This window comes from Lynx canadensis, chromosome B4 (assembly GCF_007474595.2).
Source record: "Lynx canadensis isolate LIC74 chromosome B4, mLynCan4.pri.v2, whole genome shotgun sequence".
Taxonomy (NCBI): domain Eukaryota; kingdom Metazoa; phylum Chordata; class Mammalia; order Carnivora; family Felidae; genus Lynx; species Lynx canadensis.
In genome coordinates, this window is record NC_044309.1 from 87560960 (window position 1) to 87579537 (window position 18578).

At 32.9% G+C, this 18578-nt stretch overlaps 1 protein-coding gene across 3 annotated transcripts in view; it reads left to right on the plus strand.

The window, feature by feature from the left end:
• The window catches only part of USP15 (ubiquitin specific peptidase 15), a 119581-nt gene that overhangs the window by 68516 nt on the left and 32487 nt on the right, over positions 1-18578 (plus strand). For 2 of the 3 annotated variants that reach the window (XR_003970435.1, XM_030323094.1), the window contains exons 7-8: positions 767-853; positions 7457-7601. Coding sequence is in view for 2 of the 3 variants with exons in the window: in XM_030323094.1 (XP_030178954.1) it covers positions 767-853; positions 7457-7601 (232 nt within the window). In the remaining variant the exon portion in view is untranslated. The remainder of the gene's footprint in view (positions 1-766; positions 854-7456; positions 7602-18578) is intronic. The other variant, XM_030323095.1, reaches the window with a different exon arrangement.

Below are 18578 nucleotides of genomic sequence, written 5' to 3' on the forward strand. Positions count from 1 at the left end.
CGTTACCTCATAAAATAAAATTATTAACAAAATTACAAGGGAAATTAAATCTTTAAGAAAGTAATCATTCCTGTGTAATGGATTTGTGATTATAAGTTATGCCTTTAAAGCATATTGGTTGATTAAAAGCCATTAGTAATTGAGATTTCTCCAAAAAGATTCTGAATTAATGAGGTGTGTAATATATAGTCAGATGTATGTCCTTTCAGTTTTTGCAGAGATAACTTTGGCCAAAAATTACTTCTTGGGATTTAGTTTTGAATTATTTTATGCTATTCTGTCCCTATTGCCTTAGATGTTAAAGAATTGTTAAATTCTCAGATATCTGTATCATTGTTGTGTATAATTAGAATGCCATGGTACCCACTGGGACCCAAATTGGATTGCTTTTATGTGCTTCCTTTAAAAAACTAATATTTTAGTTCTACTCATTTAATGAAATTATTGATTGTAAAATATTAAAAATGGTTACTTGAACTCAGAAATGGGTGTACTGAGTCAGTAGATATATAGGAATAATAAATATCAAGTTGTATATTTAATTTGGTAAATTTCTTTTGAAAATAGTTCCCTTTTGTACCATTATTTTTTATATGAAAGAGTACATAGGAAATAGAAAAACAAAGGATATACAGTGATTTTGCTCATGAATCTGTTTTCCAGCATTCATTTACTACATACATTGTCATCTGTCTTTTCTTTATTTCATAATTAATTTCAAAATTCAGCATTTTTTATCTAATTTAACATTTTCATATTTTTAAAGGTCCCCAGGTGCATCCAATTTTTCAGCTTTACCAAAGATCTCTCCTTCATCTCTGTCAAATAATTATAACAACATCAACAACAGAAAGTAAGCACTGAATCTTAAAAACTCTTTGTTTAATCGATCGCCCTATTGTGGTTGCAAAAAATCTCTTGTATCTAAAATTTAGGATAAAGTCTTAATGCATTAAAATTGATTTTTTTTTTTAAATTACGGATCACTTCTTCTAGGAGTAACTTTACAAGAAAGAAATCACAGTTATAAACTTCTTTAATACATACACTATAGTAATTCACAAAAAGAAATAAAGTACTTTCAGAATTTTACATTTTAAACGCTAATTATTGAAATTTATGTAGAAGTCTGTTAGAACTCGATTTTTTAGGAAGAGAGTAAATTTCAGATGTCACTGACCTACAATATGTAGTATTTTTTAAAAGTGTGTATCAGTGATTCTCACCTGGAAAGCATACACAGATTTTCACGTTCATCAACAGGCAATCACTTTTTCTTTAAAAAGTTTAGAGAAACAATTCCTTTGCCCCATCATGAATAATATTCACAATCTTGGAATTTGTAAGAGTTGCGTGAAAGTGTGTGTTGTATGGCCATAAGAAAAAAGGTTAAAAATCACTTGGACTGCACTATAACATCTGACATGAGTGTATTACCTTGAAAACTGGCTTGGTTTCTGTTTTCTAGAAAAGGATAAAAAGAAACCTTTTATTGTTTGTGATTCAGTCAAATTAGGGGAAAACCTTTAATCTAGACAATTTTATCCTTGTTTTATTTTTTGAATATATACATTACATTGTCGTTTATTTTTTAGGTTGACTGTATTTATGTAGTTAAATATTTGCATTGTTTGGCCAGTTCATAAAGGGCATCTGGTTTCCCAAAGAATTAATTTCAAAAGAATAAGGCTATTTGTGAAATAATATTTAAAATAACATCATTAAATGAATTTATAGGTTAAATTCATTTGACCTTAAAATTCATATTTAAGGTGGGGAGAGGGCTTGACAAAAAGATTTTAATGTACATCTAGATTATAAATGTGTAAGAATACCCAAAGTAATTTTGGAAAGGAAAATGAGAAAGGATTAACCCTACTGAATAATGACAACCTGTTATAAAGATATAAGGTTTCAAGCAGCATAGTAGTGACCCAAGAATAACATCTACAAATCAATGAAATAGAAAAGACAGTCCAGAAACAGCCCTTTATACATAAAAGAATTTAATGTGATCAGAAAACATTGTAGACTAATGGGGAATGGGCAGATATTCCAGGAAATGTTGTTTGGAAAATTGGATCACGATTGAGAATTTCTTTGTAAAACTTTATATTAAATTGACTTAAATTGTTAGGCATATAAAAAATGAAAGGCAAATAAATGGCAAAAATACTTGCTACAAATAGAGGATAAATATTCTTAACATATCAAAGCTGTAAAGATCAGTGAGAAATTTTCTAAGACAAGTAGAAAACTGGGCAGTGATGCAGCTGGCAATAAAAGGAAAATAATTAAAATATATAAACATTTAGAGATGCCTGGGTGGCTCAGTTGGTTGAGCGTCCGATTTGAGCTCAGTTCGTCTCACTGCTGGTGAGTTTGAACCCCACATCCATCTCTGTGCTGACAGCTCAGAAGAGCCTAGAGCCTGCTTCAGATTCTGTGTCTCCCTCTCTCTCTGCCCATCCCCTGCTCATTCTCATTCATTCTCTCCCTCTCTCTCTCTCTCTCAAAAATCAATAGACATTAAATAAGATAAAGTAAAATGTATAAACATTTAAATATTCAAATTCACAACTAACTAGAAATGTGCAAATTAAAACCATAAAAAACTCCATCCACTTCTTTCCATCTCAGTCTCACTGGGAAACATTAAGTAATTATACTTATTCTTGCAAGGAGTGGTTGGAGTATCAAGATTTAAAACATTCATCCCCTTTAGTAGTTTATAAAAAGACACGTACCATAGTGTAATAACATTACATTGTATTGTAATAGTGAAATATCAAAGACTCTATCCAGTATTGCAGTTTAGTATGCTCTTTTCTGTTTAAAAATGTATGTCCACAGGCAAAAAAGTGAAAGGGAATACCCTTATAATCTGGTTTGTATTATTTTATATGGTATCTTTTAATTAAATTCATCAAAGTAATTTTTTCATAGGAGATTAAAGTACTTCTTGTATTTCTGCCAATTGGAGATGCTCACACATTTACTGTAAAAGAAGCAGTTCCAGGTATAATGTGTTTATAGTTATTCTTTGGAGAGACTTTTAACATTGTATGTAGACTGTATTGAGCATAGACTGTATTTTGACCTTTTGACTGGAGTCGTCTTATTAGTTAGTATATGTGGTCTGGTGAGTCTCTGTTTTTGTCTTATCTCCCTCCTGTAGTAAAAATATGATGTTACAATCGGATCTTAAAACCTCTAACTGCAGAAGATACTGAGAGGAATTGGAGGATTTTCTTAAGTTTAAAATATGATTAACTAATGATTCTCCTCCCATGGATAGATTATATTTTTAGGTATAGTTGTTTAATTTAGACACTAAAATAGTCCTTCATATTAGGAAATTTTTATAGCAAATAGCTAATGAGTTACCACCACGCTTAAAAGTCAAGTTTACTTTTCTTAGGTGAAACAAAATTTATAAAATGGAAAAAAATGTTTTACATTAATTTGACTTAGTATTTTGATTATTTTAAATTAATATTTGAATTTAAATTAATATCGTCATAATTATCTAAATTATTTCACAAAATTTCTTTCCATTCAGCTTGTAGAAATAAGTAGTGGCTTAAGGCTTCATATGGAAATAGCATGCTTCATTTAATTAAAAGTATGTAAAAAGGCTAATGACATTTTTTAGATAAATTGCATTTTTGAAACTTCAAGTATGTGGAGATATTCTACAAGAACAAAGTATGTATGAAAATCAGTAGTTATGACTTACAAGTTTATATGAAACTATCTACAGTTTCAAGATTTGAATTAAATGGATACATTACTAAGATAAAATTTTTCACTACGAGAAATAAGGATATTGGTCATAAAGATAGTAACAAAGTATACTTGGAACTATTTCATATAAACTTAATAAAGCTTTTACTAAAGACTAATATTATGAAGAATCAGTTGTTCACCCTGATGTAGTAATTTTGCCTGATGGTACATACAGTATTTGGTTGTGCCTCAATTATAATTTAAGTACATTTTTATTTTTTTTTTTTAATTTTTTTTTCAACGTTTATTTATTTTTTTGGGACACAGAGAGACAGAGCATGAACGGGGGAGGGGCAGAGAGAGAGGGAGACACAGAATCGGAAACAGGCTCCAGGCTCTGAGCCATCAGCCCAGAGCCTGACGCGGGGCTCGAACTCACAGACCGCGAGATCGTGACCTGGCTGAAGTCGGACGCCCAACCGACTGCGCCACCCAGGCGCCCCGCATTTTTAATATGCACCAGTTTCTTTCTGTTCACTGCATTTTTCTGTCTTGCTGCATTTGCCTTGATAGAATACTGCCTTTAAAAAAATCTTTTCAATGTGTGTGTTGTCCCAACTCGTGGCATTCCACATCAGAACACATTTCTATTTTTATGTTAATTCATTTAAAGCTCTTTTATTTGAAATGGAAATGACTCCCTGTAAGAGATTAAACTGTGAAAAAGAACTTGATTTTGGAGACTGCCAGAGCTAGCCAGCCATATGGCTCTTTACAAGTTACTTCTGGAAAGCATCATTCATTAACTGCAAAATAGGTATCATTGTACTTATGAGGATTAAATTATAGATTTTTAATGCTCATAATGTCAAGTGTAAATGCTAATTGAAAAGTCAGTCTTAAATTTGTATAGATAGAGCTCATTTTTACCAAAAAACAACTTACTTTTTTCAGTGTCTTCATTTAGGGTGATAAATTTATAATACAGAATTTATATAGTATAGTAAGTACTAAAATTCCCATTAAGATTACAGGCATATTTATTTTTGCAAAATAGCATAGCCTTAGAGGATAAGGATTAGTTTACAATCTCTAGGAAAAAAATAGTCATGAAAGATAACAGAGGCTATCTTTAGGCCTAGGTTTCCAGGACTTTGTTGAAGTGTTTAAGAACTGCTAGTTTTGGTATTTTCCATGACTTTAATATTTGATTCACAAAGCACATAACATGTGGATTATAACTGGCTAATCTATATAGTATTAACATATTTTAAATTTATCACTTTTCATTACTATCATTGAGCATCTAGACTGTTTCAGTTTTTGAGCAAGAATTATACTTATCCTGTCACTTAGTCTAAAATGTAGATATCCTTTAAGGATTCAAATTTTAAATGACAAAACAAAAGGGGTGCCTGGGTGGCTCAGTGGTTAAGCATCGGACTTCAGCTCAGGTCATGATCCCCTGGTTTGTGGGTTCAAGCCCGGCATCGGGCTCCGTGCTGACAGCTCAGAGCCTGGAGCCTGCTTTGGATTCTGTGTCTGTCTCTCTCTCTCTCTCTCTCTCTGCCCCTCTCCTTCTCACACTCTGTCTCTCTCTCGCTCTCTCAGAAGTAAACGTTAAAAAAATTTTTTTTTAAGACAAAACCAAAAAATTGTTCTGCAAGTAAGTTTTTTGTTCATTTCTCAGTAAATAAAAATCCCTATCCTAGCAAATTCCATCCTGTTGCCACTACGAAGAGGAGAGCTTCCAGCATCCATTCAGGTTACTTGTGGGCAGAGATAGATATCTGAATATATACTTAAGGAAGATGTATGTAAATGTGTTTTTAGTCTTTTCGTGTGTGTGTGTGTGTCTAAGCATGAGCATGCATTTGAGCATACTTTTGCTATATACTCTGCTCAAATTCTATTATAGTTTTATATCTGGAACATGTAGCATGTATAGAAAATATAGACCTTTCATTTTTGTATGTAGAGACCTTGATTTTTAGCACTACTTATAGGACTAACAGAAAAACAGAATTTAGCTTTTTGTTACATGTCCTTGAAGAAGTTAGATTTGATAATCCAATCACCAGTTACTGACTGAAGAATTGCTAACAGGTGTCTTGTACTTTTTTAGTTATTGGGCATATAAAATATGAATCATAAGGCTAGTGACCTGACAAAACCAAAAGATGCTTGTTTTTTGTTTTATACTTTTTTTTAGTTTAAAACAAGTAAATATAGTTATAAGTCTAGAAATTCTGAATTTGAATTAATCAAGGTTGCATTTCTTTGGGCCCTCTTTTTTTTTTTTTTTTTTTTAATCTTAGGCTATATTGCTTTTTTGAGTCTTGGAGTTGGTCTTTTTATTTGGTGGGGGGGGATATGCTCTTAAAAATGCAAAAGTATTAGTTGGTTAGCATCGTATGTTTAGTTTTTGGTTGAGGTACTTTTGTTTAAACTGTTTAGCTTGTTGGGGTGTGTGTGTGTGTGTGTGTGTGTGTGTGTGTGTGTGTGTGTGTGTGTCTGTCTTTACTAAAGGGTTTGTTAAAACAGGTAGTAGTATAGTTCACTTAAAGTGTTATAATAGAAAAGTGAGAATATAGAAGCTACAATAGAAAGTATTTGAAATCTTAAGTAAAAATTATTTTTAAAAAAGAATACCAGGAATAAAGTGTAGCCAATTGGGATTGTCAGGTTTACTGATTCATCATGTTTATTTGTAACACTGTATTCTTTTATTTGAATCATCATTTGCTTTTAGCAATGACCTTGATTCTCATTCAGGTTTGTTCTAATGAATAAAAAAAATTATGGTTGAAAGTATGCTTTTGAATAATAATCTGAAGTGTCCATTGTAAATATTTTATAAAATAACCTATTAAAAATTAAGGAAGAATCCATCCTTTTCCACAGAATTATTTTTTATTACATGTAAAAAGAAAGAGGACAATTTAACTTATTGATTGACTTTCCTTAGTTCTTTCTAAAATTACCCTGGTTCCCTAACGTTGAAGATGACTTGGCTCTTTGTTTTTAAGATTAATATTTATTCTACTGATAGTCTAAATTATCCTAAGGTTATATTCATCTAGTTGAATAAACTACGTTATTATAACAAGCCAGAAGAAAGAAAAGGCAAATAATACTGGAATGTTCTTGCGTAGAATCATTTCATTTTGCAGCCTTGATCAGCCCAGGCTTTTTCTGCATTTCAATACTAGATTTTGCTGGTCTAGCATAGAAACTATAAATAGAATCTTCAGTGCATCAGACCAGTGATGTCACAGAGGCCTTGGAAATCTCTTCTCTCACCTGTAACTAAAGCACAACTCCTGTTTCTACTGTTCTCATTCAATTACAGTAGCAGGATGTAAAAGGGACATAAATGAGATGATTTATTGCTGTGGGTGGTGTTTAAAATCTGAATGTTTTAAATTTGATGGAGCAATGAAGAATGGAGCAAGCTGTGGAGCTGCTCCGGCTAATCAAGGGTAGAAAGATATAACAGTGGTTTGTATTGGTTGGTGTGGCATAGTGTGCAGTGATTTTGTTGATGGGATGTATCTTGATTAGAGGGGTTCTTTTGATTTAGATTCATATCTTTAAAAGTACCTGAGTTAATTTTTTTTATAAAGAATTTAATGACTGACCACCTATCTCAAGTTTAAAGTACTGTGTTCATATAACTATATTATAATCAGCTGCATTATGAAAAATATTCTTTGTTTTCTTCCAGTGTGAAAAATTCAAATTATTGTCTCCCATCATATACTGCTTATAAGAACTATGATTATTCAGAACCTGGCAGAAACAATGAACAGCCAGGCCTCTGCGGCCTAAGTAACTTGGGAAATACGTGTTTCATGAACTCAGCTATTCAGGTAGGTCCTTTCCAAAGTGAAACTCATGTGTTTCATGGAAATCAGCAATAAAAGAAGAGTAGACTTTTACATATCAAAACATAAGTATTATATATGTTTTGAAAGTTTCTGTTTTCATGGAAGATTTAAGCATGTATATTTGATTCACTCATTCTAGTACTAGTATCATTATCATGTTCCTCAATTAGGTGGCATATGACTGATTACCACATGGTGGAAGATTAACTATCACTTCATGCAAAAATATAATTTCAAACAGAAAACCTAGACTCTTAAAAAAAAAGAAAGAAAGAAAAACACCACATGAGATCTCTCCTTTACATATTCAGTAGAAATTTCATGCTTTTTTTGGACATCTGTGGGAATGTTAGAGAATGAATCTTTTATGGTCACCAGTCCTCTAACTCTAAATAAATTTATTTTTAAATCTTTTTTTTTAAACTTAATATGAAATTAAGATTTTTTTTTAATGAGAAAATTCTATGAACCTCCTTTTGCATACATATTTTAACAAATCACTTTCCCTTAAAGATCTTTTAATTTGGGGATATAATTGATCACTGCCCCTTTTTTCCCTTTGTCTCTCCATGGAACTCCCCTTTTCTTCCTGCTCTGTCTATATCCTCTTCCAACTTGTTAAATGTTTATGTCTTTGATCGACTTTGAAGTAATGACAATAATCTATATATTTTTTAATATCTCACTGTTTATAAAATTAGAGCTGGTTGTTTCATTCCCCTTTGATAGAATTCTGTATTTCAAAAAGCCCAAAATAATGGTATATTATTTTTGATATTTCAATTTTAATCTTTTTTTTTTCTTTTGGTCCTTTGTTTTGGGGTGTTTTTTGTTTTTGTTTTGCAAATTCTGAAATTTTATTTTTAAATATGAATTTTTTGTTCTCTATTCATACTTTAATAGTAAATCTCCTATGCCCACGTGTCATCCCACAAAGATATAGATTACATATAGAGTATGGATTAATTAAGGACATTATTACAATTCTTTTTCACTAAGAATAGTATACGACTCTTAACCACCCAAATTTCTAAATAAATCCTTTTGTACTTTGGCATTAATCAATTTGTCTCCTAAATTAACCATTGCCTTTGCAGCATTCTTGGAAAATTAGAACTTAATTGTCATAATTCTCTAGATCAGGAATTGGAAATCTTTTAGAAATGCATAGGGGACATAAATATGCTTAATTTCTGATTTCTTGGTTTAGATTTGAGCCACTCAGGAAATAGCCTTTCTGTTCAAGCATATACTGTGTAAGGTTAATAAACTCTTCCTAAACTAATGTGAATTTTTTTATTCAAAATTATTTTTCTGGGATCCTAGCAATTTTTTAAAACATTTACCTTTATTTTTCTGGGAGAGGAGAATGGGAACATCATCTGAGAACAAGTCAAAACATATTATTATCCTGACAGCTATTTAGATAAAGTGTGTGGGTGCTGAGCTTGCAGAGACAGGAACAGGCCAGACAGGTTCTCATTTTATTTGGGTATCTGTTGGACTACTCTACCTGACCTCTGAACATCATCTTTAATACCATCTCTGGAAAATGTTTTATATAAATGGTGGTTTCATCAGTACCAGAAAACCCTGTTCTTGTGTCACCAGGTCATAATTTTTGTATAACTCCTATCCTTGCACTGCCAAAATTATTTTGGTTCTAGACACTTGATGAAAACTTGAGAAATTTTTTTTGTTTTCTTTTTAATCTAGTGTAGAAAACCAATCCTGATGCTTTCTCATAAGGATTAAGAAAATAATTTTAACATTATAGGCACTAAAAAATTTGAGTCTCTCAGAAGAGAACGAGTTCATGTTCATGCTAATCATTCAGAGAAAGCTCTGGCTTTCATTCAAACTGAGTTCCTTTGAAGGGATTATTACATTCTAATTACCTCTGCCTTTGATACAGTCTTTAGTGTTTTGTTTCCAGATGGTTATAATTTCTCAAAAATGAGTATTAAAATTAAATCTTCTAACCACTTATGTTGAGCTAGATTTGGCATTTGTTGAACTTTCTTGTATATGTTTAAGGTATCAGAAACTTCTATTAGTTTTTGCCTCACTTTAAAGCAGTGTTATTACAATAAATTGGTAGGTCTATTGCTGACCGTCTCTTAATGTTATATCGCCTTCGCATGTTTCATTTCAGTTGAAATTAGATTCATGAGGGTGAGGTTTGTTAGGGTGATAGTTTGTTACTTTCTTGTACTAGTCATAAAATAAGAAAAACTTTTGATGAAAACTTAAGGGATTTAAAATTTTTAAGCAGTGGATATTATTTGATGTCTGTGTCTTGGCTGGAAATTGTATTTTCTCTAAAATAAAAATCTCTACATCAGTTTGGGTAAGAGAAAAAGATGAGTTTTTATTTTTGCTACTTTTGACTTTTAATCTAAATCCACAGTTAGAAAAGCTAGTACTAGTTTCATTTTCTTAAAGCTTTTGTGATTTTTGATTGGTTAGGTGTCCACTCTCAACCTGAAAACTCACCATTAAAGGGAATACAAAATGTTGGTAGCCTTTATCCCTGTTTCATGAACACGTATGTAAGTTGTTAGGTCTACAGATGAAAGGGGTAAAAGATAACTAATAGAGTAGATTTTTTTGAGTATTTTTTTTAGATACTATTTCCTCAATTATCCTTTTTTTCCAGTTTTCTTATAATACCTGTGAAGTTGAAGACAATTCATGAGCTTCAGAAATATTCCAATATTTCTCCTGATAATTTGAATTTCAGTGTAACTTCTTATATTTACCAATCCTAAAAAATGCATAGACATTTTAGTATCTCAGCAGTATAATTACTGATATATTTTAAAAAATGTGAGTGGAAAGCGTACCTTTTTTTTTTCTATGTGAGAATGGATTATGCTTATTAAGCGATCAGTAGCCTTGAGGTAATGAAATCTTTTGGTTTCTTATTAAAAACTAAGTGGCACCAATCTTATTATGAATTTAATATTATTAGTGTTATTTAATTATATTGGTATTCAAGATTTTGTCTGATGTAATGGTATGAATGAATATTAAATTTTTTTGATGAGAGTAGTACTGCCATATAGTTCTAATTTCTTAAGTTAATATTTATTGAATATCAAACATGTGAGATACTTTTGGACATAAATCCTGACCTCATGAAGATTATAGTCTAGATAATTTGATTTTCACACTTTCTGTATTTCATTATGAAAATCTTTTTTTTTTTAATTATTACTATGAAAAGTTTAATTCTATCCTCTTTTTAAACAGATGCAGTGAAGTTGTTTTGGGTAAAGGATGTGGAGTCCCATCTGCTTTCTCTTACTTTCTTTTCTTAATGGCCCCAGAAGCATTTTCATGGGATTCTAAGACTCTAAGGAACAGTCTAAAAACTATATTATAGCAAGAAAAAAAGAAAAGAACACATTAAAAACTAATAATATAGATTAGGAGCACAGACTATAGAGTTACACTGTCTGGATTGAAAATATGTCTCTCCTATTTATTAGCTGTGTTGCCCTGTTTACATTATTTCCACAACTCATTTTTCTCATGAGGAAAATAATAGTACCTGTATCTTAGGAATTTCATGAGGATTAAATGAGTTGAATATAAAGCTCTTAGAATAGTGACTGGCACATCATAAATGAGTAGGCATTAGGTTAATATTTTATCTTCTTTTTTTTTTCTTTCTTTAAATTCAGGGAGCTAAGCAGAGTGACTCTGGAAAAAAGTCTACCTTCAATAACCCCTGTATTTATTCCCCTTTCCTACAAGTCTTATTCCACTTGGGTTGAACCTAGTGAATGAAGAAAGAATTAATTATATTTTTAAATTCTTTTTCACTCAGTATTATTTTAATAATGGTATTTATCATCTGCTCCATTTCTGAACTGTGTTTAACTCTCCCTACACAAACTGATAGGCAAGGAATATAATAATGAAGAACTCTTTGTGCATATTTAGTCTTCAGAGAGCTCAAAATTCTTGAGATCAGGTTATCCCTGGCCTCAGCCTCCTCAGTAGTTATGATTGTAGGCATATACCACCATGTCCCAGTGGTACAAATAAGTTAGCAAAATAGTTTTCTAATGTCCTAAGTCTTTGAGAGAATGTTTAGTTATAAAAGTTTGCATTATTGGAGGTAATTTTAATTAGCATCAGTTGAGTAGATTCAGGAGCACTCCAACCCTTGTCTTTTTCATTGTCAAGGCCTAGGAAGCTCATGATTGGCTTCCTGGAAGAAGCAACTCTTCAGATGGATTTGAAGCAGGGAAGTGATATGGTCTTTTCCACTGGAAGGCAGCATGGCGTAAGATGGTTGTTTTCAAACTCTTTACTTGGAAGTAATAGGGCTCCTTACTGTAGGAAGTCATTGAAAAAAAAATAATCGAGGGTCTGTTCTGTCATATAGTGTAAAATCAGTTGTGATTCCAAGCATTTTTAAAGTCAACTTTTTTATTATTATTATTATCTGTTGGATTAGGAAAAAATCTATTCAATAAATTCAGAAGAATGTTAAATAGAAAGCTTAAAGTTTATTTTTCAAATAAACAGAATGAGTAATACACAGAAATAACATTTTTTTAAGAAACTAAAATCCTGTAATACCGTGAAACAGTGGAAAAGATATTACTGAAGGTATTATTTTTGTGTTGTAGTACTTTATAGCTTTGCATATGATGAAGTATAATGCTGTTCTTCTCTCACCCTGAGACATTCTTTTTGCATTAATTGGAACACCAATTCTTAGAAGCCCGGTTTAACATGAAGCTAATTTTGTTTAGCCAGATTTATAGTTAAATAAATGAAATGTTTTCATCAAAAAAAGAATCATTTAACCCCTGAGACATAAGAATTTAAAAAAAACAGTTGAGGATCTTGAGGAAATGACTTCTTCTAATAAACAGAGAATATAGCTAAAAATTCAAATATTTCTTCGTAGGGAAGATTTTTAAAAAATGATAAATGGCATACAATATTATGTTAGTTTCATGTGTACTACATAATGATTTGATATTTTTATATGTTACAAAATAATCATCTGTCACCATGCAAAGTTATTACAAAATTATTAACTGTATGCTGTACTTGACGTATCTAATCCAGGAAATTAAAATCAGTTATTTGAGTTCCTCCCATATTATGTGCCAAAAATTACATGGCACTATCATCAAAAATATGTTGAATCATCTATCAAATGGCAGCTCACTTGGGTCTTCTTTCCATTTTGATGTAAAATGGAAATGACCTTACTTAGAACCATTCACTTTCTCAACACAGATACCAATGTTTTTACTTTTCTCTTTGTTTGAGCTAGGGTAAGAGAGAAGTCACCCCTTCTTTCAGAAACAGAAAGGGGGATGCACCCGGGTGGCTCAGTCAGTTAAGTGTCTGACTCTTGATTTCAGTTCAGGTCATGATGTCACGGTTCGTGAGTTTGAGTTCCCGCTGTTAGCACAGAGCCTGCTTGGAATTCTCTCGCTCAGCCCCTCCCCTGTTTGCACGTTCTCTCTCACTCTCAAAATAAATAAACTTAAAAAATAAATAAACTTGGAGAAAAAAAAAAGAGAAGGGGGTGGAAAAGGAAAACCTGATTTGTCAGGCATTTTATTTGGGGGAAGAATATATATAGCATAGTTCTGTAAGAATATAGTTTTCATGACTGGGGGAGAAATGGTATCTTTAAAAGAATGACTTGAGCCTGTGTAACTTGCCTCATAGTGATTTTTTTGTCATGAAAACACGCCTTCTTAAAATTAAAAAAAATTTTTTTTTTAGTTTTTAATTTACATCTGAGTTAGCTAGCAACAATGATTTCAGGAGTAGATTCCTTAAGAAAAGATGCCTTTCTTAAAATCAGATACTGAAGCAATTAAACTTATTTGTCTGCTCTTCACATTTTCTGAATGAAAATACAAATTTCTCTAGGATTAATGCTTCAACTTCTGAATTAATATAGACTTAAATGTTTTATCTGCCCCTAATTCTATAATAGGAAATGACATTAAGTATAGATTGTGGAGAAATAGAGGGATGATTTCAAGGAGTTGTAAATAATTACACCTGATTCTAATACAGAATTGTTTCTACATTATTCTGGCTATAAAAAGATCAACACCAATTTACATATACTCACTAGGTAGGATTACTTACAGTGATCACACCTTATAGCAGTGGTTAATACAATCAGACTAAAATATCTTGTATTGATTTTTTTTTTTTTTTAATTTTTAAGTAAACTCTATACCCAACATGGGGCTCAAACTCACAATCCCAGTTTCAAGGTCCACATGCTCCATGGAGTGAGCCAGCCAGGTGCCCTTCTTGTACTGATTTTAATAATTGTTGTAAGGATATTTATTTGTAGGGGCACCTGGGTGGCTCAGTCAGTTAAGCATCCAACTCTTGATTTTGGCTCAGGTCATGATCTCAGTTTGTGAAATCGAGCCCCTGTTCCAGGCTATGTCCTGACAGCACAGAGCCTACTTGGGAGTCTCTGTCTCATCTCTCTGATCCTAATCCGCTCATGCTCGTGCTCTCTTTCTCTCGAAATAAACAGACAAAAAAAAAAAGGTATTTATGGGGTGCCTGGGTAGCTCAGTTGAGCGTCTAACTCTTGATTTTGGCTCAGGTCGTGATCTCTCAGTTCATGAGTTTGAGACCCACGTCAGGCTTCATGCTGACAGCATGGAGCCTGCTTGAGATTCTCTCTCTCTTTCTCTCTCTGCCCCTCTCCTGCTCGCTCACTCACTCTCTCAAAAATAAACATTTTTTTAAAAAGGATGTTTATTTGTAATCAAAGGAAAATGTAAGAAATGTCAATCTATAATTTATAACAATAACTACAAATTTCTTCCCCTCTAAAAATAAAAACCGAAAAAAAAACAAAGTGGAAGTGGTTCCAGATTTACTTCTATCACCTAAAAATCAAACAGTTGATTTTCTTGATGGCAGAATGTTTTCTAAGATCTATTTCCTCCTTTATTAAATATACACTAATATTCAACACTTTATAGTTGGAAGATTCTAAAATATGTCAGGCTTATAGTCTAAATTCCAAATTGCTATTATGGAATAGTGTCACTAGAAAATATAGGATATTGGACTGATAGAGCCTTAAGAAAAGGAAAGGCACACTAAATCCCCTCTAAATCCCTCTTAAGGGCTTGTTTTGTTATCTTTTGTCTATTTGTTTTAATGTATACATATAAACTCTGGTCAACTGAAGCTGTGCTATATTTATTACTAAAATCTCCCTAATCTTCTGGACTCTTTTTCTTTTTAATGTCCTTTATCTTAAAATCACCTTTCTATTTTAGTTTTTGCGTAGAAATAGTTTGTGATTATGCTTATTGCTCATGAACCACTTCATTAGTCACTTTACAAATAATTGCTTAGTTACATATTCCTTTAGTAGTGTATACATGTATGGAAACCAGTTGCTAAGTAATATCAATAGATTCTTAACAGTGATTTGTAAACTATGCTATACGGGGCAGGGAGAGGGTCAGTGAGTTGGTTACTGAAAACCATTACTTAATAATAATATTTGAAATAAATTACTCATTTCCCTAAACTCATATTAAAAATTAACAGCCCAGTAAAGAACCTGCAGCCTCTGAAAACAGTACCCTTCTTTGCAGAATGCAGGTTTTTATATCATTGTCACTTTCTTAATTTCCTCTTCACAGAGGTCTGTCAGGGCGTAAGGTATCCTTATTTCACTGATGAGAAAATTGAGGCAAGGAAAGTTTAAGTGATTTGTCTAGAACAAGTTAATAAGTGAGTTAAAACTCAGTTGTTATTCCAAACATTCTGAGATAATGTATCTGTCAAAACTATACTAATCAACTTGTAAGAAATGCATAAAAATACTTAATTGTGGTCAGATATACATAACATAAAATTTACTATTTTAATCATTTTTAATGTCCAGTTCAGTGGCCTTAAGTATACATATTGTACAGCCATTAAAAATGTTTTTTATCTAGGCCAAGTATATGGTCCCCTTAATACAAGATGGTCCCCCAAAAGTAGTATTACTTTTGTACAGATCAAAATAGTTTTGTAGGAGATTATATACACATTTACTCATTTGATAGAGTGTTCAAAACATTTTAAAACTCCTTTTGGAATTGCTTTCCTTTTTCTTAATATCATTGATATTTCTCTTCTTTGATGATGAAGTTGATTTTCAAAAACCTGAAGTTTTTCAGAACCTTATCTTCAGAGTATTGTAGGTGATCAAGCTGGGTAATTCTTTTTAATCAAATATACTTATGAATTCATCCATTCATTTACTCAGCACATATTTATTGAGGGCCTACTAAGTTCCTTTCGTAGGCACTAATTATAACGTGAACAAAACTGTATTTGTTTCCATGGAGCATAGTCTAGTAGAGAAGATAAACATTAAATAAATCATGAATTCTGATAAGCAGCATGAAGAAGAAAAATGGGGTGCTCTGAGAAAATAACAAGAACTTGGAGAATACCTGCTTGATCTTGGGTGTCATACTGTCCATAAGTAACATTTGAGTTATGACCAAAGAACTCATGAATTAGGTGTGAATTAGGTGAGAGTTGAAGTTAGATGGAGAGCAATAACGTGTGCAAAGCCTCTAGGACAGGCAAGTTTGAGGAGCCAAAAGATGAGTAGTAACCTGTGGAATAATATTTGAACGGGAGTGGTATAAAATGAGTCTGAAGAAGTAGGCAAAGCCAGATCATGTAGGGGGAATTTGGATTTTAATGTATTATGAAAGCATTAAAGATTCTTAGGCTACCGTAATTTCATCTGATTTATTGCAGTTATCTCCTAGCTGATTTATCTGCTTACATTCTTCATCCTCATGACCTTTTCTCAAAAGAGCAGCCAAAGCTATCCTGTTCAAACCTAAGGCATTTCCATTACTCCTTGTCTGTAATACTAAATGCTTTCGTATTTCACTCAGCCAAGGTGAAGTTCTTAAAACAGATACAAGGTGCTGTATGATATGGCTGCATGCTATCTTATTTCCTTCCACTTTCTTCCATGTTCCCTTTTCTCCATCCTTATTAGCCCTAGTCTTGTGATGCCAAGAATGTTCATGCCTCAGGATCTCTGAACTTAGAATTTCCTAGCCCTCGAATTTCTTCCTCCAGATACTTATATCCTTGTTCTCTCTCTTCCTTAGGTCTCTTATTATCAGTCAGAACCTTCACACTGACTTTATATGCAGTAGTAACCACCCTCTTCACATTCCATACATCAGCTATGACCAGCTCATATGCTCTCTACATATTTGGGTTTGTTGTCTGTCTGCCTTCGCCTACTTCACACACACACACACACACACACACACACACACACACACAGAGTTGCATGCTCACACACACACTCCATGAGCTCAGGGCCTTTGTTTTAGTCACTGCTATAGACCCAAATATCTGTCTACCTCCTCCTACCTCTCTCTCACATACATCCTCCATGAACACAGGGGCTTTCAGTCACTGCTGTACTTCTGTTACCTAGAACAATGTTTGATATGTAGAAGGAACTCGAGTTAATGAAAAGTGAAGAAAGTCACGTTTGTCTCTAGGTACTGGCTTGTGCATCATAATTATAGCCATTTAATGAAATTGGAGTGATGGGAGGAGAGGCACAGTAGCAGGAGCAAATTTCGGGTAGGGAGAAGAATATGAGTTAATTTTTTTAGGCATATTCAGTTTGTGACAACCATGAAACATCCCAAGTTAGATACATTATAGGCAGATGGATATTCTAACAAGGAATACAGACCAGAGGCTTAGGTTAGCAGTGGAAATATGGCTGCTTATAGATGATATTTAATATCAGGTATAGTTGCATCTAAATGAGGGCATCTGTGAAAAAGAGGTCCCAAGACTAAGCTTTAAAATGTAACATTTGAGTGGAGTAAAAACACTGCTGTTGCCAACAGGAGAAAAGAAGATTGTTTACAAGTAGTTTCTAGATTTTGTGTTGACTTTCATTATCCTAAAAATATGAGACCAGGTTATTTGCTAAGAATGAAAGAGTAAGATTGCTTGGCAGTATTGAAATCTCATTTGAGTCTGGAGATCAATTTAGAACGGTGTGGGTTTATTCACTTGAAATTTTCTCTAGCAGTGTTTAGCTACATGGTGCGTACAGTAGATGACTGGGTTCATATAGTAAGTAACTGGGTTTATCTAGGGTTGGAGAGAGAAAGGGCAAAGGAATTAAGAGCAGCTAAACTAGTTGTCTTGTTTTTATCGGGGTAATTTATTTAGCTAATCCAACAAACATCCACTGAGTCTCTGGGTACCAAACAGTATTCTAGCCATTAGTAATAGAATTGAAAAAGACTGCCTGTGCTCTTAGAAGTTCTTGGTGTTGTGAATGAAATAGATGTATAAATAAATAAGACACAGTATGTGATATGATAGAAAGCATGATCAGCCAAATGTTACAGAAGCAAAGAAAAATGAGCCCCTGGGAAATAAGTGAGGCTTCACCAAGGAGGTGACTTTTGAGTCAGGCCTTGATTTTATTTGATAAAGTACACTATTCATAATGACTTCTCTTTTATTCATCTGGTCATAAAAATAACCCTGAATCACCAAAGGTACAAATACAACATTACAGCTCATGCTTGTTCCCATAATTTTCTATCACAAAAATCCCTACATTAGAAATCTATTTTACCATACCATGGGGTGCCTGAGTGACTCACTCAGCGCCTGACTTGAGCTCGGGTTAGGATCTCACAGTTCATGGGTTTGAGCCCCATGTTGGCCTCTGTGCTGACAGCTCAGAGCCTGGGGCCTGCTTCAGATTCTTTCTGTATCTCCCTCCCCCCCCACCCCCCTGCACCTCCCCTTCTCTCACTCTCTCAAAAATAAACATTAAAAAAATAAATGAAAACAAATCTATGTTACCATACAAAAAAGCTCATTGAGTATACACACATGAAACACACATTGGCACCC